The sequence below is a fragment of the Podarcis filfolensis genome (assembly GCF_964270895.1).
Source record: "Podarcis filfolensis genome assembly, chromosome: 4".
In the NCBI taxonomy this organism is placed as follows: domain Eukaryota; kingdom Metazoa; phylum Chordata; class Lepidosauria; order Squamata; family Lacertidae; genus Podarcis; species Podarcis filfolensis.
Window position 1 is genome coordinate 81,511,512 of NC_139607.1, and position 22,907 is coordinate 81,534,418.

The 22,907-nt window shown below is 40.2% G+C and overlaps 2 protein-coding genes across 6 annotated transcripts in view; one reads left to right on the forward strand and one right to left on the reverse strand.

Moving 5' to 3' along the window:
• Positions 1-12,446, forward strand: part of PSPC1 (paraspeckle component 1) — a 65,535-nt gene extending 53,089 nt beyond the window's left edge. Inside the window, exons 11-16 of the mRNA XM_083609192.1 lie at positions 765-913; positions 3,178-3,288; positions 4,730-5,533; positions 7,485-7,584; positions 8,307-8,414; positions 10,156-12,446. The gene's annotated coding sequence lies outside the window, so the exon portion shown is untranslated. The remainder of the gene's footprint in view (positions 1-764; positions 914-3,177; positions 3,289-4,729; positions 5,534-7,484; positions 7,585-8,306; positions 8,415-10,155) is intronic.
• MPHOSPH8 (M-phase phosphoprotein 8) overlaps positions 1-22,907 on the reverse strand; it is a gene marked incomplete at its 3' end in the record, with an annotated part of 56,721 nt that overhangs the window by 26,221 nt on the left and 7,593 nt on the right. Inside the window, exons 6-15 of one of the 5 annotated variants that reach the window (XM_083609032.1) lie at positions 22,154-22,279; positions 21,600-21,688; positions 20,894-21,034; positions 20,049-20,135; positions 18,974-19,128; positions 17,301-17,455; positions 16,231-16,358; positions 13,553-13,609; positions 12,560-12,643; positions 10,470-11,956 (exon numbers count right to left, since the gene is read on the reverse strand). In XM_083609032.1, coding sequence (XP_083465158.1) covers positions 11,915-11,956; positions 12,560-12,643; positions 13,553-13,609; positions 16,231-16,358; positions 17,301-17,455; positions 18,974-19,128; positions 20,049-20,135; positions 20,894-21,034; positions 21,600-21,688; positions 22,154-22,279 — 1,064 coding nt within the window. Of the gene's footprint in view, positions 1-10,469; positions 11,957-12,511; positions 12,644-13,552; positions 13,610-16,230; positions 16,359-17,258; positions 17,456-18,973; positions 19,129-20,048; positions 20,136-20,893; positions 21,035-21,599; positions 21,689-22,153; positions 22,280-22,907 lie in introns of those variants that run through there. The other 4 variants (XM_083609033.1, XM_083609034.1, XR_014546992.1 and 1 more) reach the window with 4 other exon arrangements.

Here is a 22,907-nt window from a genome sequence, read left to right on the forward strand (position 1 = left end):
CATGTACAGTGGTACCTCGGGTTAAGTACTTAATTCGTTCCGGAGGTCCGTTCTTAATCTGAAACTGTTCTTAACCTGAAGCACCACTTTAGCTAATGGGGCCTCCTCCTGCTGCCGCTGTGCCACCGGAGCCCGATTTCTGTTCTTATCCTGAAGCAAAGTTCTTAACCTGAAGCACTATTTCTGGGTTAGCGGAGTCTGTAACCTGAAGCGTATGTAACCTGAAGCGTATGTAACCCGAGGTACCACTGTATGTAGAATTTGATCCTGAAGGATAACTATTCAACGTGGAGGACAGTTCTGTATGCTTCGGTGGTGGTCAGCCTTCCTGTCAGCTGTAACCCACAGGAAGTCTAAAAGAATGAAATAGTACCAGTCTAGTGTACCCTTTTGTATATACACATGTGGGCCCTTCCCTTTTACTGAGGGGTGTGTGTGTTTGTGTGTGTAGAGATTCCTGGGCTGAGAAACAATGCAGCAGCACAGTCAAGGAGAAATAAATGCCTGACACTGTTGCCATTGCCCAGTTGCTTGAAACCTATGCTCTCTGTGTCACTGAGTGGTGGTGGTGGTTACCCATGAGGTAAATTTGAAAAAGTATGCGGTTTTACCTACACACCTACAGTGAATGCTGTTGTCTGTTACTGTTTGTCAGGTTAAACCAGTGTACAGTCCGTGGATGCACATCTAGGATAACTTTTATCTTGGTTTTTTGTTTTGTTTTGTTTTTTACTTATGTGTCCCCCCCCAAAAAAATAACTAAGACAGGCGACATACATTTCTTCTCAGAAGTGGAGTTTTCCCCTTTTTCTGCGGACGATAGTGGACATGCTCTGATTGTAAAGCAATTCCTACTCCTGGCCATTGAGTCCACAGCAGTGGAAAGTCCTTTTCTGATCAACTATTGTGTTAGGTAATTTTTTTGCAATTTTTATAATATTGAAGTGGGTGGGATCTGAAATTAAAAATATTTAATTGAGTATTTTGAGACAAATATAAAGGAGTCATATTTTCTAAAATGTTAATAGTACTGAAACTAAAACAAGGGATGAGAGAAAATGTGAAAATCAAGAAACCCTTTTTATATAGTATTGAAGGTATAGTGACTTTCTTCACTGAAGTCTTGTGAATTAAAGATAGGGGCCTGATACTGAAAGAGCTTTGCATAAAGAAACTCCTCTTTTAAAGTCTGGTGTATCACCACTTCCGTGTATACTTCTGTCTCACTGTAATTTATTGGGGGGGGGGGAGATGGTAGAAGGGGGGTTACAGCCTAAATTGAGGATTTTGTTGTATTAGGACATAGCTAAGTCCAAAGCATTAAATATGTAAATTACAAGAGGCTTGGGTTTTAACTTCTTAAATGTCTTAGAAGGTAATCTGTTGATAAGTATATGAATATACATTCATACTGAAAGTTCAAACTGTGAGGCCGGCAGAAATGACCAGAAAGATAGAGGCTTAAACTTTCCCTTCCTTGATGGTATATCAAACATATTTACACACTGGACAAATCAGAATTGTAACTTAGTTAGCTGTTTACTGAGTACAGAAGCATTCAAAATTTGTTTCAGAAAACCTTTTGAAGAACAATGGAGACAGAATGTTTAGAAGATCAATAATATACCAATTTTGTGTTTAAAAATGGGAGCTTCCCCAAGTTTTTTGGGCCAGCAAGCATAAGAAACAGATGGTAGGTAGCATGTGATACCCATTTCACATAAGAAAAACTGGTGATACCCAAAGCACAACTTGAAACAAAGCAAACCACCTACACACCCGAAAAAGCAGGCAACATCCCCTGGAAAAAACAGGCTATACCCAACCTAATTATTATTATTATTATTTTTAAAAAATGGGAACAGTTCCTAAGGGCACCATGGTGTCCACAGACACTATAATATGTCTTTAACACAGAAATTTATATTCTCACTACTTGTCACTTTAGGAGGCGCTATAAATGTCAGGGGTTGCCAACACTGAACCCACAAGCACACATCCCTGCCCACCCCCTGGCCTGCCTTGGTGCCTACAAGGTGCTTTACTCTCCCTCCCCTCTGGTTTGAAAGAAGCGCTCTATTGTAATCATTGTGTTAGGTTTTGCTGTGTGTGGTGCCCATGACAATTTCCTCTAGTTTTCAAATGAGCCCTCAAGCCCTCCCAAAGTTGGCAACTCCTGATCAATGTACTTCTGCAATCTGTTCTGGCTTAGCAATGCAGTGTGTATCTGTAATTGCCTGGAGCACAATTCTCACATTCACTGGGGCAGATATGTGTAACAAAACAATTGATACATTTCCATGCAATTACTAAGTACCTTTGGATGGGGAGCGGGCAAAGAACTGGCAGGTTGGTAGGGAAGATATTGCATAATGAAGACAATTGCACAGAAAAGGGAAGGTTGTCTGATAGTGCATCCCTTAAAACTGGCATTGTGTGTTTGGGGTAACTTAGTTTTTTGAAAGAGATTTAGGCCACCGTTCAGCCATAGGTGGCTTTCAAAGAATAAAAAAACACCAAATGTAATGAAAAATAGCATTACATTTTCTCAGATCTTTTGGCAATTTGCAGCGGCTGTTTCACATTGTTATGCATTTAATGTGTGGTAGGCTTACTTCAGCGTGATTTTTCATTCCATCTGGGGACAACCTATCTAGCTGTTGCTCATCATCATTCCCCATATCCAAAGTGAGATGACCTGTCCGCAAGGGCAGGCCATTGTGCCTTGTTCACTATTCAGAGCAAACGCTTGCTTATTGTGCATGCTGCTCTGTTCCTACGTATATATGATCAATGGCAAAAATACCAGCGGCAAAGTGGTGGATGGGATGGTGTACTTCTAGTTTTCTGAGTTGAGATCAAGCAAACTATATTCTCCACCGTTCATTATACATCTAAATCTAAACAGCTAGCTTAAGACTCTTCAATGGGTGTTATAAAAATGTGACTGGGATGTGAGTTGTACCTCTTGGATTTTAGTGCAAGGATTAGTTTTAAAACTATTACCCAATTGTAAAATTGAAGTAGCTATTAGGATTGGGGTTGAGAGGAGCTGGAAAAAATGAGAAGCACCAATGCTTTTACAAACCTGCCCAATTCCCATTCTTGATTAAAAACAGCAACCCTGGTTTAGTTTGAAAGGGAATACCGTCAACAGACTATATATCTCTCTTTCAGCAAAACTTTTGACTTACTCACACATGGCATCTTCCTAAATAAACTTGAGAAATACGGATTGGAAAGGACATAATGGGGCTACAAAGTTGCTTGAAATGCTGCACATAAAAGGTAATCAGTTTAATGGATTGATAAAGAGAATGTAAGTTAATATTGAACAGCTTCAATTCCAGGAGTTGATCTTGATTTCAGCATCATTGCTATACCTAAGGAAGGAATAAACATCTTGCCAAACTTTTGGGGGATAAAGTGAACATGACAATTTAGTTCTGATTGGGGAAATTATACTGATCAATATTACTGAGCAGTACTGAGTTCACAACACTTCTAAAGTTTCTCAACAATTTTATCAAAACCTTGTTCGGTCAGTATTATCCACATATTGCAGATGGGCTATTGAGGTTTTAAGAGGGTATCTGGTGTAAGGCAACCCAATATACTTGCCATCATTTATGATGCTTTTACTTTTGCGATCGGGAGCAAAACATTCTTCTAGTGGCTCAAAAGATCAAACAATGTATATATCTAAAAACTACATCTTACGATAATGAGATTAAAGAACATAACAAAATTTAAATAACCATACAGAGGAGGATATTGACAAGCTGGAGCGTGTGCAGAGGAGGGCAAGCAAGATGATCCAGGGGTCTGGAAACTAAGTTTTATGAGGAACAGTTGAGGGAGTTGGGTGTGTTTAGCCTGGAAAAGAGGAGAGGAGATTCAATAGCCACCTTCAAATTGGCTCAGTTTGGGTCATGGGTTCGAGCCCCACATTGGGCAAAAGATTCCTGCACTGCAGGTGTTTGGATTAGCTCTCACATGGTCCCTTCCAGCTCTGCAATTCTATGATTTTAAATATCTAAAGGTCATATGGAGAATGGAACAAGCTTGTTTTCACCTGCATTGGACTGTAGGCCCTGAACCAATGGCTTCCAAGTTAAGAGAAAAGAGATTCCAACAGTACTTTCTAACAGTAAGGTCTGCTTGACAGTGGAAACGGACTTCCTCAGGAGGTTGTGGACTCTCCTTCCTTGGAGGTTTTTATGCAGAATCATAGATTCTTTAGTTGAGATTCCTGCATTGCAGGGGGTTGGACTAGATGACCCCCAAGGTCCCTGTCACCTGTGGACTTCTGTGTTTCTATAAAGTTAATAGGCTAATCAAATGTTGAGTAAATCAAGAGTTGAGAAATAAGGCTTCTCTATAATGGCTGGCAAGGATTTAGGTACAACTGCTGCAGATTAAAGGATGTAAACAGTAAAATCGCAAGCCAAGAAAAAGTTTAGATAGTCTCAAATGTTTCCGTGTGTAAGACTAGGTTTTTTCCTATAAAAATTATGCTAAAAAGTGGGGGTCATCTTATACATGGAGAGTGCATAGTGCAAATTTTGTTAAATTTGAGTCCCCCCCCAAAAGGGGGCATCTTATACACAGAAAAATACGGTAAACAATCCATTAATAAGTTAAGATAGGATTTAGCATTGTAAATATGAGACAAACGGTTCCCCTCAGCAACAACCTCCTAAACTAGACCTCACCCTGATTGTCTTAGTCCACATGGAGCAGCAGGAGCAGTCTTTGGGTTGGAGTCAGTCAGGGCCCTGCTATCTCAAGTCAAGAGGAAATGTGCCAGCCAGCAGAGACTGGGTCTTGGAGGACTCACAGCGAGGTGCTACCTTCAGTGAATTTGTGGCTGATGCAAGATGTGCACTGGGGCTTGCTCTAGCCTCTTACTCTGCACCAGAGATCATGGGTAGGCAGTGATATTTTTTTAAATGGTAAGTTCCAAATATAGTAAGAAAAACAAACAAACACTAGTATGTAACATGGCAATTTTTTACTTTCCCCCAAATTACAAATGTGTCAAGAATGTAGCATCATGGCACCAATATGAGCAGCCAAATTTCACTTAGATTTCAGTAGGACAAGCATCTTATCCAAGAGTTGAGAAATAAGGCTTCTCTATAATGGCTGGCAAGGATTTAGGTACAACTGCTGCAGATTAAAGGATGTAAACAGTAAAATCGCAAGCCAAGAAAAAGTTTAGATAGTCTCAAATGTTTGAAAAGATGGGAAATGTTCTGACTACAAGATGGAGGAAGCCTGTTGATTGTAAAATCTCCTTTCAAAGTTTAGTAAGGGTATGTATAGGTATCTGTTGCCAACAAGTCAAAGTACAGAATGCTGCACGGGGCAGCTGCTTACCCTAAATGTCAGGAGTCGCAATCCTATATGCAACTGAAGCACATCCAGAACTTCCGCAAGTGGGGTAGAAGCTTGCACCTTCCTTACTTTCAGCATGCATGTGCCTAAAAGCTCCAAGTCACCTGAAGAGCATTATGCAGGTGCCGGAGAGGTAAGGTCACTCGAGAGGCTTTTTCGAGTTTACACTTGTGATAGCTGTTGGGAGGTCCGATACCCTCCTCCATGCCACAAACACACTGAAAAATAAGCTGTGCAATACTGTTGGTGATGGAGTTTGGGCGCAGCACCAGATCAAGAAGGATAATTTGTCCTTTTGCTAGGCTGTCTGGGTGTATTTGGCTAAACTGCAATGCTTTGGAGTACGAGATTGAAACCCTGGATTAACTCGTGTTTGGAAGCCTGTTAATGTGGTCAGGAAGGGCCTTAGGGCTGGCGTGTTGGTCAGTTTGACCAGTTAAGCCCTGCCAGTTGGCTGCCTATTTGATCAAATATTGTCAAATGTTACATGGAGTCAAGAATGGAAGCTTTTATTTTATTATGTTGCCATTGATTAGCAATGACAGGCATTTGGGGTGCTTACCATTGCTGCTTGGGACTTTGATGCTGATGGAGGTACAGAGCCAACTGAAAGTGATACTGAGTAAAGCATTGACATGTTTTCTACTTTCCACAACAGTTTAAAAACTGGCTTGTGTTTTGCTCTTAGTTGACTTTGTTTTGAATTGATTTTTTTTAAAAAATCTTGTGATTATAGGCCGACACTTGTGTTCCTATGATAAAAACCAGAGTAGAATTGTCCAGTAAAATGATCACATTTGTAAGAATTCTTAAATAATGTTGTTAAATATTATAATAATTCATTAAGATTTCTTCTAAAAAGTTCTTCTGATTTTTTTTTTGAAAATAGGTGTATGTATAATCTCTTAAAATTAATACTTAACATGTGTGATTGTTATTTGACAATATTTGACCAAAGCCTAACGCCATTCTGAGAAACTAAAATGAGAAAGCACTTTCTCAACAGTTAGACTTTATAGATTTCTGGATATGATACCACCACATTTCATGATATGTAGCTGAGTAAATGAAGAAGTGTTGATTGTAGAAATATCACCTTGGAGACACGATGAAAGAAATGTGCTCTTTGATCTGGGGCTGGGTGTACTTGGCTACTTAAAAAGACCACCGCAAAATGTTACCTGTGTTTTGCAAAACTGGATTCAATGGCCTTATATATGTTTAAGTACACATAGAAATGTGTTTAAATTTGCATGCTACATCTAATTCTGCTTCTACTAGACCCTGGGTATGGGCAGTGTCCCACCTCCTGGTGCCTGAAACCCTATTCAGGATCTGAACCTTCTGTCACCACCCTGACCTCTTAGATTTCACCATCCATTTCCAACATGGATTGGCCTTCTGCAGACATTGGCTAGAAGTAGAGGATCGGTTAACTAAATTAGTGGATTCTGCAATGGATGAAATTGTTTGGCTTCTTCCATTTGAGCATATTTAGTTAAAATAATGGATGGTTATGAATTGGCTTTAACTATGCCCTCTTTGTGGCCACCACATTCCCAGAAACATTAATATTTTTGCCTTACTATTTGTCTTTACAAAGTCACACCCATTGTTGAATGTTCCTCATCAGGAAATGTGAGGGAGCATCAGTCTTTTCATATGTGTTTCTAGAGAGAAGAGCATTGCCAGCCACTTGCGGAAGGAAAGCCCTAGTTACTAGGGGTGCATTAGCCTGATAAACTGTCATGGAAGGATGTTCTGAAAAATGTAGAGGAAATTTCTCTGCCTCTCATTGCCCTCTCTGGCTGGGAGGGAGTGAAGAATTACCTATACCCCCTATAGCATGTGCTAAGTTCCTGAGCAACCTTAGTGGAACGTTGATATAAAACGGGACTCCAATCTGATACATTGATACAACTAAAGGAGGGAGGTCTCATCGCATCATCTTTATTAAATGGGGTACCGTGTAGCACCATGTGAACTGTTCCTTTTGATGAATGTCCCTGATGCAGGGAAACACTCTTGACATGCCAAATTAAGAGTAAATGATCATTTAATAAGCTTTGTTTTTCTTCTTCTAGGAAGTGGTTATGATGCTGAAGTGCAGTTGAAGATGTACTTCATGAGTGCTTTGTCCAAGGAATATAGCAGAGGAAGTTGAATCCTTTCTTCAAGTTTCAGGTATCTTTCTTCCACCATTCCCCAGTCGTCTTTGGGTTTCCAGATTCATGATGGCTTATTTCGGATTGTTTTACATTTTTGTAAAGCAGGGGAGAGGAAAATTTCAAAGGGTTTTCAAGACACATGTCTGAAGATATCTTTCTGTTTTTGATCTCTAATGGGTAGATGAATTTTTGCCTGCTGGATTATGCTGTGATGAGCTGTGGGCCTGTAGAAACTGCTCTGAGAGGGGCAGATTCACATTGATCTCAATATGGACCTATGAACTTTGGGTGTTCTATGACTTCTTTCAGGGGATGGTGTGGCTGCTTGAAGGAACATGAATGTTCTTGATGCTGCTGTTTGCTTAATGCTTTAGCATTAATATTAGACTGGCAAACTTCAAGTTTATTACCGTGAATTTATCATATGTAAAACAGATCTGCTGTCATGTAATTTGCAGTTCTGGGTTGTATCCAGTGGTGGTTTTGCCTTAGTTAGAACAGAAAGCACTTCTGCTTATGCAAATTGGGGTACCCAGTTTTGTTGTTTTGCCTGTAATTTTCCTTCCCAAAGGCTGATCCATAGCAGAATAGAATAATGGAACACAACCAAAATTCTGTATCTAGACTCTTGTGGTTGTTGCAAAGGAAAAACCACAATTGAAGTCAACCCACTGTTTCTAGGCTCTGTATTCCAATCGGTATGAAGTGCTATTGATTTGTGTTTTTCTTGTTTCCTAGTGAATGTACGCAAGGTATATTTTGGGACAGTTATACTATGTGGAGTTGCAGGCGATCAACTACTGTACCAGAGGTAGTCGGGAATACAAAAGGAATTATTTGAGGAGGGTAAGTAGCTTAAAGCTGCCAGAGATAAAACAAGAATGACATTTAAATTTAGAGTGTGGGTATTCTTTCTGGTGTGCTTGGACAGTCAATGGGTGCTTGTGATATAGAACCTGCCAGTCATCGCTCTTCTTTATAGAATAACAAGTGCTGTGTGGATTCCATGTAACTCATGACTTAATAGTGCAAGCATGAGTGCTATGTGATGAAAAAATTGTAAGACTGTTAACAGATTTAAAATGAAACCAATAAATTAATAATAATAATAATAATAATAATAATAATAATAATAATGCATTCTGAGCGGTTTCCAACATAATAAAAGGACAGAAAATATCAAACATTAAAAACTTCCCATTACAGGACTGCCTTCAGAAAGTTTTGTAGATGTTTATCTGTTTGACATCTGATGGGAGGGTGTTCCCTTGGGTGGGCACCACTGCCAAGAAGGTCCTGTGTCTGGTTCTCTGTAACATCCCTTCTCGCAGTGAGGGAACCGCCAGAAGGCCTCCTGAGCTGGATCTCAGTGTCTGGGCTGGACGATGGAGGTGGAGATGCTCCTTCAGGTATACAGGGCTGTTTAGGTCTTTAAAGGTCAGCACCAACACTTTGAATTGTTCTCAGAAATCCTGGGAGCCAATGTAGGTCTTTTAGGACTGGTGTTATGTGGTCCTAGCGGCTGCTCCCAGTCACCAGTCTGGCAGCCGCATTATGTATTCACTTGAGTTATGAACAAATACATGGTGTGTAGTCTTTAAAATTTGTTTTGTATTTTAAATCTTGTGTTTTAAAGCAGTGGTTCACAATTAGCTAAGTACTGTAGACTCCCTGTTTTTTAAAGCCATGGACCCCTTACTTTTGAAAATTTTGATACCTTTATGGTAGTTTTTTGTTATGTGAATGGTGCCACAGATCGGGGGGGGGGGGCGCTGCAGATCACCAATTGGGAACCACAGTTTTAAAATGGAGCTGTAATTTTTATCTTGATTTTATTGTGGTTGTGGACTCTCCTTCCTTGGAGGCTTTTAAGCAGAGGTTGGATGGCCATCTGTCATGGATGCTTTAGCTGAGATTCCTGCATTGCAGGAGGTTGGACCAGATGACCCTTGGGACCCTGGAACTCTTGCGATTCTAGAAGATTGAACCTGTTTAACATTTCTGTATTTAAAGACAATAAAGCTAATAAAGCTTTAAACCGTAAATTTTTATTTTTGCTGAATTTATAAACTTTAGATATTTCTGGATACTTAGTTGAGTAGTTTCAGCTATTTACATGGGTAACATTGTTGCACTTCTAAATAAATAAGTACTTAACCCCTACTTTGATATGATTGGAAATGGTTGAAGTTTGTGTGTGTACATTTAAAAAGCAGATACTGGGGGTTGGGGTGGGGGCGAGAATGTGTGAAGTTCAGCAGGGGTATAAAAGAAGGCCATAATAATAATAAATTTTATTTATATCCCGCCCTCCCCAGCCAAAGCCGGGCTCAGAGTGGCTAACAACAGTAAAACGATAAAACATTCTAAAATCATTTCATTATAAAATTAATTCCAATCAAATTAATGGCAACCATTGGGCTAAAAGTTCTGTGAGGATTGCCAAAGGAGGGAGTCAGGCTGTGCCCTGGCCAGCTAGAGGTACCATAGAGGTATCAAAATTCATTGCACCAAAAGTTTTGCAAATACCTATCTTGCTAGAGATGATTGTACAAACGTTTGGGGTTGTTGTTTTTGTTCTTAACAGGCTGGATAAAGCTGAAAAATGTCATTCAACTTTCAGTGTGAAGAATGCTTCATGGAAATTTGAGCGGAAACTATTTGACTCCATGTACCATATTGATCTGCTCATTTACCTAAAAAAAATCCAGTATCCAGAACATTACGGAATGTTCTCATTAACTGCTTTCAAACAAAACTGGCCTGTTTTACCTTATTCCCCCATACTCACTGCTGTTTTTCTCTATTCTGGTAAGTTATTTGGGGACAATATATCCTATCAGTCTATATGAATGGAACAAATGAATTTGTTGTTTCAAAAAAAGTACTACTGCAAAAAAGTACTACTGCTTTGTTTATAGTAATCAACATCCAGCTGGGATGATATACCTACTGAATATACTTACTTTCCCACCTGTTTCATAAATGCCTCTGGGGCAGTTCAGTAGAGCTTGTTTGAGGGAATCAGAAGCGCTCAAAGTTCAGGTATGGTCGTTCTAGCAGTTTTGATTTGAGGCTACAGTTTCTGCTTTGTGCAGAAAGTTCATCCACACTGAACTGCATTCGTATCACAATGCCAAATGCAACACAGATCATGCCCTGATGGTAATCAAGATCGTTCTCCAGCCAAAAAGGACCCAAAGTAGAAAGTGCAGCACTTTACAATTATTACAACATGTAGACAAATCAATCAAGTGGCCCATCAGGAGCTTCATGATAGGGGGAAGTTAGGTAACCACCAATGTGAGACACACACACAAGGTGTTAACAACTGACATTTCCTTCGGACAAAGTATTTATAGATGGTTATGCTTTGAACAAATATGGGAAAACCCAAGTTTTATGTTCCACAACATATACCAGATTGAACCTGCCTTTTGGGACTTACACATTTCAAAAAAAATTCATTTCTCATTTAAAAGTTGCACTACTTCCTATATTTTTTCTACATTTTCACTGACACATTGCTTGATATACAATAGGAAGAGTTTCAATATGAAGTTTTATCTTTTAACAATGTTTCATCTTACAAAGAAGTTTTATAATTCATACAGCTTACATTTCATTAGTACAGAAATGCTGCTAGCCAATAAAATTGTGTCCATTTATTAGGACACTAGATGAATCCTTTAGGGAGTGAGGAGATAGAATAAATCTATAAATATGGTATGCCTTTAAAAAAAAAACAATTTGAAAGTATCTGTTAAAAGTTTAGTTATGGAAAGAAGTACAATTACAGGGTTTTTTATTCAGGCTTAACCACAACCACCGCCATTGATAAGCCACAATATCTTAGTTACCACCAGTCTTTTATTAAGGCAAAAGCCTATCTATATTCCTGTATTTAAACTGCAATAGCAAATATAGCTCTGCCTGCTTTAAAAAAGCGTTAATTTAAATACAAACACTGAAGTAGGACAAAATTTAGCATCTACAATCAAGAACCAGACTTTTTAAAAGGTCTTCATCATTTTAAGGGTTTTGCACCACTTCACACTGTGCAAATGCTGAAATGTGCTGTCTGACTTTGAAACGTAGAATTACAATCATTGGCACAAATACCTATATACAAACAAAATAAAACCATCTTGTCCACTTAAGCAGCACATAGCTGCTAACCTGCTCAAGAATTCACATGTAAAATGGAGACCAGGTTAAAAAAAAAGCGGATTGAACAGTGTCCTGACTGCACCAGGAGTTCTCAAACTGCTTGATCAGTCAAAAAGGAAGAAGTAAACAAATACTTCCAAGAAAATAACTGCATCAACAGCATGAAGTTCATTAGCTTATGGCAGCTGCACTCTGTATGCACCTATCAGCAGCTTCACCTGTAAGGAAAAAAATGCCATTGACTATCCATCCAATTAAATGCTGAAAAGGCATGGATGACATACTCACAAGTACATGTATGTTCTCAAAGCCCTGCTAGCTTCACTCTCAACAGTGATTAAAGTATGGGTTTAGTTATTTTGCACAATGAACACAGGTATATTAAAGCGTTCTGATGGATGAAGCAACTCCTAGTCTGAGGGCCCTATGAAAACTACATCACACAGTAGCCCTTGCATTTTGTAACCACAATACACTTTGGGGACCCTGTCAGGGTAAAAAAGCAGGTATTTTAAAATAATTTTAAAAATCATTTTAAAATACAGACTAGTTTGATAATTTCGTAAAGGAAGGTATTATGTATTGTTGTTTTATTATGCCTTTTGTCTGTCTGTTTTTTATTTTTGTGAACCGTCCAGTGATCTTTGGATGCAGGGCAGGGTACACATTTAATTAATAAACGTATCCGCATTGTTTCCAACCACTTCACGAACTGAGTAGATTCACTGAACTCGTTGGTGATGACTAACTCAAGCTGATTTATTTCCTTAGCTCTACTGAATGTGAGTTGGTGTACATGCACCTGGACTTGCATTTCTCACCTTGGCAGTAGGTGCTTCCACCAATCGTATGAAGAGTTTGTTAAGGCCTGGAATAGGACTGAAGGAGTAAATGAAGTGACTGTCCTAAAAATAAAAAAGAAAGAAAAGAGCAAATTATTCTTTGCCCACGTCACAATATTATGCTCCTGGTTAGCTAGACAAGCTGCAAGAGAACCATCAACTTTTCAACTGCAACCCCTTTTTGAAGTGTGTATGTGTGTGTGTGACTTAAGCTGAGCAAAGACCCAATGGTGGCCATAAGTTTAATGGGAAACAAAGAAGAACACTGCTGCTGCTGCTGCAGCAACATCACGTTCTTGGATGTTTCCCTCCCTGCTTGTTCCCCCAAGCAGCCTCGCATTGAATTTCATAACAAACTGTAATGCCTTGTCTGGGAGCTCTGGCACAATAGAGAGCACACGGAAGTTTTCAGAGACAGATGGCAGGGGTGGCAGCGTGAGAGACATCTGAAGATGGGTCCGGGTCTCACCATGTTCTTACCGACTTAGGCTTTAACAAGCTACAATGATAGACCCATTGCTAGCTCTTAGTCATAACAGCTATATAAAAGCTCAGGGATAGTATGCTACCCCTTGCGGGTAGCTGGGAAGCAACAGGAAGAGGGCTACTGCCTTCATGCCTTATTTATAAGCTGCTCTCTGAGGCATCTTGCCACAGTGGGAATAGGATGCTAGATGAGGTGAAGCTTTGGTCTGGTTCAACAGAGCTGTTGCCTTCTTAACTGGTTTTGATCCCTGGAATTCTTAACGTGGGTGGAGATGAGCTTAAAAGCTTCCTTTCGCAAGTCCCTGTGAAGAGAGGTGGAGCTTGTCTACATCCCTGCCAATTCTGTTGGGCAGACACTGGCAGGGGACTTAGCGAAGGGTTGTCTTTGTAGCTGCTCACATTAAAGGAGCCCAGAACAGGGAGGGCGTGAGGCTGGGCAGAATTGGCACCAACGCCAGAGTAATATTAATTAGCCTAGCCACTCACCTGGAACATCCGCGAAGAGAAATGCTCATTCCACGAAGGATGAAAAGCTCTGTGGGGCTGGGAGGGAGGGTGAGAGGATGAGAAGGAGGCAACGGGTAACTTGGCTACTCTAGGTATTGAGCTATAGGGCAGAAGGGAGCAAGACCTCCACATCCTGCTCATTCTTATTTACTATTACTATTATTACAGTACTTATAGCCCGCCTTTCCTCCAAGGAGCGCAAGATGGCACAAATGGTTCTCCACCTCCATTCTATCCACACATCAACGCTGTGAGGTAGCTTATGCCGAGATACTGTGCCTGACTCAAGGCAAGCTTCACAGCTGAGTGGGGCTCTGAATCACGGTCTCATTAGTGCAATAGGTAAAGGTAAAGGGACCCCTGACCATTAGGTCCAGTCGTGACCGACTCTGGGGTTGCGGCGCTCATCTCGCTTTATTGGCCAAGGGAGCCGACGTTTGTCCGGGTCATGTGGCCAGCATGACTAAGCCGCTTCTGGCGAACCAGAGCAGCGCACGGAAACGCCGTTTACCTTCCCGCTGGAGTGGTACCTATTTATCTACTTGCACTTTGACGTGCTTTCGAGCTGCTAGGTTGGCAGGAGCAGGGACCGAGCAACGGGAGCTCACCCCATCGCGGGGATTTGAACCGCCGACCTTCTGATCGGCAAGTCCTAGGCTCTGTGGTTTAACCCACAGCGCCACCCGCGTCCCATTAGTGCAATACTAACCACTAAACCACACTGGCACGCAACAGGGTCCTAGGAAGAGAGCTGATTTTTGTCACTTGCAAAGCAGTTGCAGATGTCTGCTGCCCACCTCACCATCTGATATTCGAAGTAAATACAGCTTTAAAAATCTGAACCCCATTTAATTTGAATTTGCTTGTGCTTTCAAAACCAGAAAAAAAACTAAATGGGGAACTCTGTTGTTAACAGAACTCTTAAGAAGTACGGAAATGTTCCAGAGCTTGCTATCTCCCTCCCATTTGATAAGCTAGCATTAGGGAAATGTTTACTTGATGCTATATACGAAAGTTAAGCTCCCTTTTTACATAAAATCATAGGTAATTCTACTAGTCCCTTGGCGAAAAAATCCAAAGTGTCTAGTAAGCCAACTTTTATTAGGGCCAACTAATATGTTACCAAGTAGAAGAAGAGGAGTTTGGATTTGATATCCCACTTTATCACTACCCTAAGGAGTCTCAAAGCAGCTAACAATCTCCTTTCCCTTCTTCCCCACAACAAACACTCTGTGAGGTGAGTGGGGCTGAGAGACTTCAGAGAAGTGAGACTGACCCAAAGTCACTCAGCAGCTGCATGTGGAGGAGCAGAGACGCGAACCCGGTTCACCAGATTACAAGTCCACTGCTCTTAACCACTACATCACCCTAGTAGTAAGCAAGCTTTAAAAGTTCTCCACCACAATTTGTCTATATGCAAATCAAAATTTTGGGGAGGTGGACAAAAAGCTGGGAATTATGTTGAAACACAAAAATCTTACTACAGTGGTACCTCGGGTTACAGATGCTTCAGGTTACAGACTCCGCTAACCCAGAAATAGTACCTCGGGTTAAGAACTTTGCTTCAGGATGAGAACAGAAATCGTGCTCTGGCGGCGTGGTGGCAGCAGGAGTCCCCATTAGCTAAAGTCGTGCTTCAGGTTAAGCACAGTTTCAGGTTAAGTACGGACCTCCGGAACGAATTAAGTACTTAACCCGAGATACCACTGTATTTGAAGTCTTAATACAGGAGATGCTAGGCAACTTCTATTAATAGCTGCTAGGTGCAAAAAGATTTCAGGATGCACCAAGAACTGGTATAAAAACAACAAAGGCTATTTCCCTATTAAGCAAAGGCTGTCAGGAAGTAGGGAGAGAGTTCCTTGTGCAAAGGTGCTTGGGGTACCTTTATGCAGCAGGGCCAAAGCTGGCACACTTCATCTTTTTTTTCCCTCAGGAGAGGCCTGCAGGGCTTGCACTGGGGTGGGGGTGGGAGGCTACACTGCCCAGCAAGGCCAGCCAAAAACTGCAGGCAACATTGGTAGGAATCCAGAACCAAGACGTTACAAGTTAAGAGGGTCAACATTATCTATACCCTCAACTGATAACCTCTCAGGTTTGAATATTTTACAAAGGCATTTTGCTGAGCTAAAAGTGCTTATTAAAACAGTAAGTAATACTAAAGCAGCATTTAAGGTCCGCTGACACATTCTGTTTGACATCACAAAGTACGAAACTCTGGAGAACAGGCTTATATCCAAGGTCTAAAGATTTACCTGAACAATAACACTGATACGGAATGATGGGGCTTTCAGAATTTTCTGATACCCTCAAAAGCTATCAAGCCAGCCATCAGGCTTTAGTTTAAAGCTCTTTAATTAATTTAATGGATTTAATTCATTTTACTCTTACTGTATTGAGTCACCTATACACTTGTTAGAAACAACTGTGATTAAGCAGTATACAAATGGTTGATATATATATAGAGATATATTTTTATAAGCAAATATGTCTGGTATAAATAATAGAATCACAGAGTTGGAAGTGATCCCAAGGGTTACCTAGTCCAACCTTCTGCAATGCAGGAATCTCAACTAAAGCATCCATGACACATGGCTACCCAACTTTATATTTCTGAATAATTGTTATATGGTCAGTGAAGAACATGAAACATTTACCAAAAAGACAGGGAACTGGAATTTATCATTCAGAACCACAGCTTGTACACCGCATGGTCCACAGAGCCGAGCAGCAACAAGTTTACCGCAGAAGTTTGCATGGAAAATAAATAAAAGAATGCCAGAACCTGTGGAAAAGAAACAATCATGCATTAAAATAATACAATACAAATGATGAATTGCCACTTACATGAGGAAATGCTTAAAATCTGTCTCGACAAGCAAATGTTTGAAAAGCCTGAGATTTTAACTGTGGGTAACATACTTAAATATCAACAGTCTGATCAAAACTGATCAGATGACTCAAAGAATCTGTAATACCTAATAAAAGTTTGGAGAAAGACAGACTCAAAAAATCCACATGGAAGAGGATAAACTGGCAACACAGTCTGGATTACATTGTTCTTATACTAAGCCCTCAGTTTACGCAGGGGTTATGTTTTGTGGATCGCCCCTAAAGCCAAAATCACGTACAGTCAAAACATAGTGCAACGGTGGGTGGGATTGCCAAAGTCTCTTTTTCCTGGACACCTATCCCCTTTTAATTCCCCTTCCAAGTGTGTAAATCTTAATGTGCACATATTAAATGTGCATAAGTTGTGGGCTTAATCTATTGAATAGCTGGGCAAATTCCCTCCATTCACCCTTGTAAAACAACTATCCCTGTTACAAATCAGAAAGAGGTACTCTGGACAGCAAATCCTGAACTCTTTTTTTGAGAAGCTAAGTATCTGTTTCCATTGCCAATCCTGAAAAGCACATGATTGCCAGACAAGAAACAAAGTAAAGCAGCCGCATTTCATTTTGGCGACTCTAGTTCTTGTTCCCTACCATTTGGTTTCAATAATTTTACCATAATATTTGGATATGCTTTTTTCTCTCTCATGCCATAATCTCTCTACTGCCAGAAGAATCGGGTAAACTCAGTATTTCAGCTACCCAGAGATTAAAGCATAAATGTTGCTATTAAGCACAACTTAGTCTGTTTCTGATCTGCCCAGAGGGTGGGTGGACTCTCTCTCACTCACACACAGTTCAATGTTCGAAGAAAGAATGCTTTCTCATACAACCTTCAGGCACAGTCTGCGGGGGTTTATAGGTGAACTCTGAAGAATAATCTGGTCCCTCACAAAGCCGATGACACGCAATATCAAGCACAGGTTCCATCAAAATAAGACGGGCTTCAAAGTATTCCTTGATTGTGTCTTCTGCCACTCGCGAGAGTCTAAACAAGGAAAGACAAAGTCAAGCTGTCGACATCATAATGTATGTAAATAAATTATAGTTACCCTTTTTTCAGTATCATATCTGTTATAAACACAAAACCTTGACTACTACTTCAAACTAGCAGTTGACACAATTTTGTTCTCAACCATTTCTAGTTGAGTAGCATAAATCCAACACCATACAGAAGCTCTGGACAGATTTTTATTACAAAGTGTTTTGATTTTAAAATATTATGGCATTATGTGTATGCACTTCCATTGTGCTTTTAAAACTTCATACAGGAAGAGCAAAGCCCAAATAATCCATCAACAAAGGAAAATATAGTTAGTCAGGGCAGCATCTTCCAAACTACTAACCAACAGTGAAAGAGAGAAAAAATATCTCACTTTATAGCCAGTGTGTGGAGCCCTTTTCCTCACCAGCTGTTGCTGAACTACAACTCCTATCATCCACAGCTATTGTCCACACTTGCTGGGCTGATGGGAGATGCAGTTGAGCAACATCTGGAGGGACAAAGCTTCCCCACACCTGACGTATACTGATGACGTTCAGTACATCAGCCGTAGCCTAGATACTTTGCACCCTTACGTTAGCTAATGAATAAGCCAACTTGGCTTACAAATGTACGACGCTGCCTTATTTGGAGTCCACTTAGCTGAATAATGTCTAGGTTGGCAGTTGATGCCTATGGTTTTAAGCAGGAGTCTTCCCCAGCCTGACTTGGAGGAGCCTATGCATTAAAATATAAGGCCCTTTGTAGAACTGTGCTACAGCACCTCCTCAAACTGAAGTGTAAATTTTATTCTTCAGCAAATTCCATTAGCTGTATCTGTTGGGTTTATCCAGAACCTTTGGCAAGGCCCTGAAACCTGTTGCAAATTTTCTAGGCAAAACTCCTATTCCCTTGGGTCTAGTACACTTCCAAGCAGAGTATCATGCAGCTTCCAAGTGTGTAGGAGTTCAAAGTCTAGCATGGAATGTAGAAATAAATCACAGGAAACAATTCAGAACAGGCAGAAGGTTGTTGTTTTTTTTAACTGTCGTTCTCAAGTGTAACGGTTGCAAACTATACAATCATCTATCAGATCCCTGATAGAGGTTCATCTTAAATACCTAGCCCTAAAAGTTGCCAGACCTTCTCTCATGTCTTCACACTATGAGAGCAAAGATCAGACTAAACACCTCTCGCTGTCCAGCCCAGAAGCCACGCATTTGTAGAACATTCTTGGAATGACCTTGCACCTGTTGTAAACAAACTTCGCTTTGCACAGTTTCTGGAACTTCACACAGTGTTGTTTCTTGGAATGAATGACTCCCATCCCATCCATACCTCTATACAGCTGTTGTATTTCTGAATTTTAATATTTTAACATGTCCTGAGAGAATTCTGTCCAGAAAGCAAGCCTGTAAATACTTTAAACAAACTAAAGGACTTGCCAGTTTCCCCTCTTTAAAAACCAACTTATAGTCCTAGATTTGCTGGGGAAATTGAATCATCTTTCAAGCAAGTACTTACGTAGCCAAGTGACTTGTGAGGAGTTCTTGTACTTGTAAGTTATTATACTGTTTGGCAAAATGAAGGGCACTGGTCTGATGCTTTGATGAAATGTTGCAGTCTGCTCCACTTTCAATCATGAGACGCACAAGATCGTAGTTCCCTCTCCTGCAAGCCTGCGAGTGGAAGTGGAGAAAGCAACAGCAAAGGCACCATTATTTACGAAGTATTCTGGAGTAGGACTTCTCATGCAAAGAAATTATGAGGTTTTAAACCTCATAAACCTTTCAGATAGAGACCACACAGTCCAAATAACAGCACCAGTCCTATGTCAACCTTCACTCAATCTTAGGGGAAGAGAGAATGTGACTGAGAAGCAACCTCACACTAGATGGACGGGGTGGAGTGAGAACAGCTGATAATCTTGCCCTCCATGAATTTGTGTAATCCTCTTCTGAAGCCATCAAAGTTGGTGGCCGCCACTACCTCCTGTGGGAACAAGTTCCCAGTTTAACTATGCATTCTTTCTATTATCTTAATTCAGTTTTACGGGACGCTCACAATTCCTAGTGTTACAAGAGGGCGAGAAAAACTTTTCTTTATCTCAGGGTTTCCCAAACTTGGGTCTCCAGCTGTTTTTGGACTACAATTCCCATCATCCCTTACCATTGATTCTGCTAGCTAGAGATGATGGGAGTTGTAGTCCAAAAACAGCTAAGACACAAGTTTGGGAAACCCTGCTTTATCCACTTTCGTCCCTGTCATGCACAATTTTACAAATTTCTAACTTATAGCCTCCTACTTGCCTTTTCTCTAAACTAAAGTCCCAAATGCTGCAATCTTTCCTCAAAGGATAATTGTTCCATTCCCTTGATCAATTTGGTTTCCTTTTTCTGGACCCTTTCCAGCTCTACAGTATTCTTTTTGAGGCCAGGCAACCAGAACTGGACATGAACAAGTTAAAAAGAACAGGTCCCAATACTGATGAAGTTGGTCCCATCAATGTCATAGGTCAATCCTGAGTAAAACTGAGTATATCCAGTTTTAACAAAATTCTTCAAATTTACTCCTCATAAGTCAGGCAAATAGGACATACCTTCATTAAAGCTGTTTCACCATTATTTTGCTGCAGATTTACATAGGCTCCAGCTTCCAGAAGGATGGCTGCAGTAGTTAGGTTGTTCTGTAAGAAACAAAATATTGGTTAAAGTATGAATAGTCTGAACCTAGATAAACTGTTGAAAGCAGAGAATTTTAGTACAGCGAAGAGCCATAAAAACTGTCTATAGCAAACTCTAGTGCCAATGATAGCCATCCAGTGATACCTATGTCTCCAGATAAAAATGTGATAATTTTAAAAACATCCTTCAGTTGTTTTGGAATATAATTTCCATCAGTCCAAACCAGCAAGAAGCCTGATCAACAGATTTGTAACATAATCTCATAATTTTAGGGTGCGTGTCCCCTGAAAATTCAAGCAAGACAATGGAAATTCAGTTTCTTTAAAAACAGTAACCAGATACAGGGACTAACAAGTAGATCCTGGAGTCTGGAAGCCTCAACAGTCCAATCATCCTGCTACAGACCTAGCTTTTAATTTCTTATTCCAAACAAGCAACATTAAACAAATGAGAGCCAGTGTGGTGTAGTGGTTAAGAGCGGTGGACTCGTAATCTGGGGAACCGGGTTCGCGTCTCTGCTCCTCCACATGCAGTTGCTGGGTGACCTTGGGCTAGTCACACTTCTCTGAAATCTCTCAGCCCCACTCACCTCACAGAGTGTTTGTTGTGGGGGAGGAAGGGAAAGGAGAATGTTAGCCGCTTTGAGACTCCTTCGGGTAGTGATAAAGCGGGATATCAAATCCAAACTCCTCCTCCTCTTCTTCTTTTAAAGGAAATGTCCTCAATTTAAAGGGAAGGGGCAGACAGAAAAGAAACTCACCTTTTCAGCTGCTAGAATCAATGCAGTTGTTCCATTTTTTTGTTTACAATTAACTTTTGCTCCTTTCCTGATGAGAAGACGGATGATGTCATCATGACCTCCTGCAGCAGCGAGCATCACAAGAGTCATTCCACTAGCATCCTGAAACAGTGGTATATTATTGTTTGTGTTTTGGTGACATTTTTCTAAGACACAACAGGACCAAATGATCTATTAGCAAAAAAGGTAATTCACAAAGCTGCTTGATGTTCCCTCTTCAATGCTTAAGCTTTTTCTTCATGCAGTGACAGATGGGCAGAGTATAGTAAAATTATTATCATTACAGCAAACAGAACAGGGACAATTTTTTTCATATTTCATTAGACTACTGAGACAATGGAATTCATAGCCCAGGTTATTATTTTTAATGTTTATACTTTATTTTAGAATTTTATTCTGTAGATTTATAATCTTCTCTTTCATTGGTATCTTCATCATGGCTCACAACATTTATCAAAAACATGCATTAAAAACCATACACTTGGACTCTGGTTTCATTTTTACATTAGCGAAAGACTGCAGAAGGCAACGTAGTTCAATACTACTGTGTCACCTGCATGTACAAGAAATTTGCTGAGTTAATTAAACTATTGAAATGAACACTCAAATAATTAAATTCCTGCTGTATTTTATACAGAGATTATTAAACTATTTAACAAAAGCTTACCTCCTGATCAAGATTATATTCTTCATTTGAATTAAGTGCCATTTTCACCGTAGCATACTGTCCATTTTTAACAGCATCACGCAGCTGAGCTAAAAGTAAATAGGTTCAACAGTTCAATTTCAAAACTAGAGGTATGAAGATAATCTCTCTGTCTCCCCACAAACATATCCCTCTACTAGCCTATCTAACCATCTATCTATTTACATTCCACCAAACACAAATAAAACGTTGAGGAACATAAGACACATAAGATTTTTAACACATAAAAAAATTCAGCAATATATATAAAAAAAAACTAAGGGTAAGTTCAATTTTCTAAAATCTAGCAACTTATTATCAAAAAATTTGAACCTTCCAATAAAAGAACCAACAGAGACTCCGGAGGTTGTCTCAAAAGGGATTATAAAATGGGATATACCATTGCTTCTTTACCCTCCTTATAATAAATGCATTTAAAGAGAACATGAAACACTGACTCCACCTCTCTGTTATTTACAAGGGTTTTGTTATATCAGCCATCTAAAAGTTTTGAGGGCAAGGCATTTGTTACTGACCAGGTGATATAGCTTCAGCTGCCGAGTCATTCTCATCTTCTCCATCAAGATGCTTTTGAAAGTCCTCCAGCGTCAGCCGCTCTAACTGCATGTCCATGCCCAAATTCACAGTTTGCTGCTTTGCATCTACGAAGTTTGAATTTTTAGGGGGGAGAAGAGAGACAACTTTGTCATCACCAACTAAATCACAGCCTCTGCAGACATTTTATACCCTTTCTATCTATCCTTCTCTAAGTCAAACAGAACCATAATTCAGTGCACAGTCGGCCAGAGGCCCAATAAAGTGATGCTTCATCCAAGACTGACCCAACCTGATGGGTGGCTCATCTGCCTGGGTTCACCGAGATGTTGCTCACCCTCTGCTGGATGGATCTGCACTCCTGAAGATAAACGTTTGCAATCTGGGGCATTGATCCATCTTAGTCAGTGGATCATTTATTATCCAAGCAGAAATGGTATCACAATTGCATTCCAAGTTCACGTTCCTTGGCAGATGATCCCATAATCAGACCCAAAGCATCAACTCATAATTGCAGTCTTGCCCTTAGCCACTTTTGAGTTATGAGAGAACACTGGAGAAACCACTGGAATTCCCTGGAATACTGAACTGCTCAAGTTGTAGATTTTGAGATTCAAAGGGGCTTCAGACTAAGAAGTCTCGGCAGCAGAAAATAGAAAGACCAACGTATATCTGGTTTTGGAGAATGGGCTCTGTCAGAATGTAAAATGGGGCATGACAGGGAAGTAAAGCAGA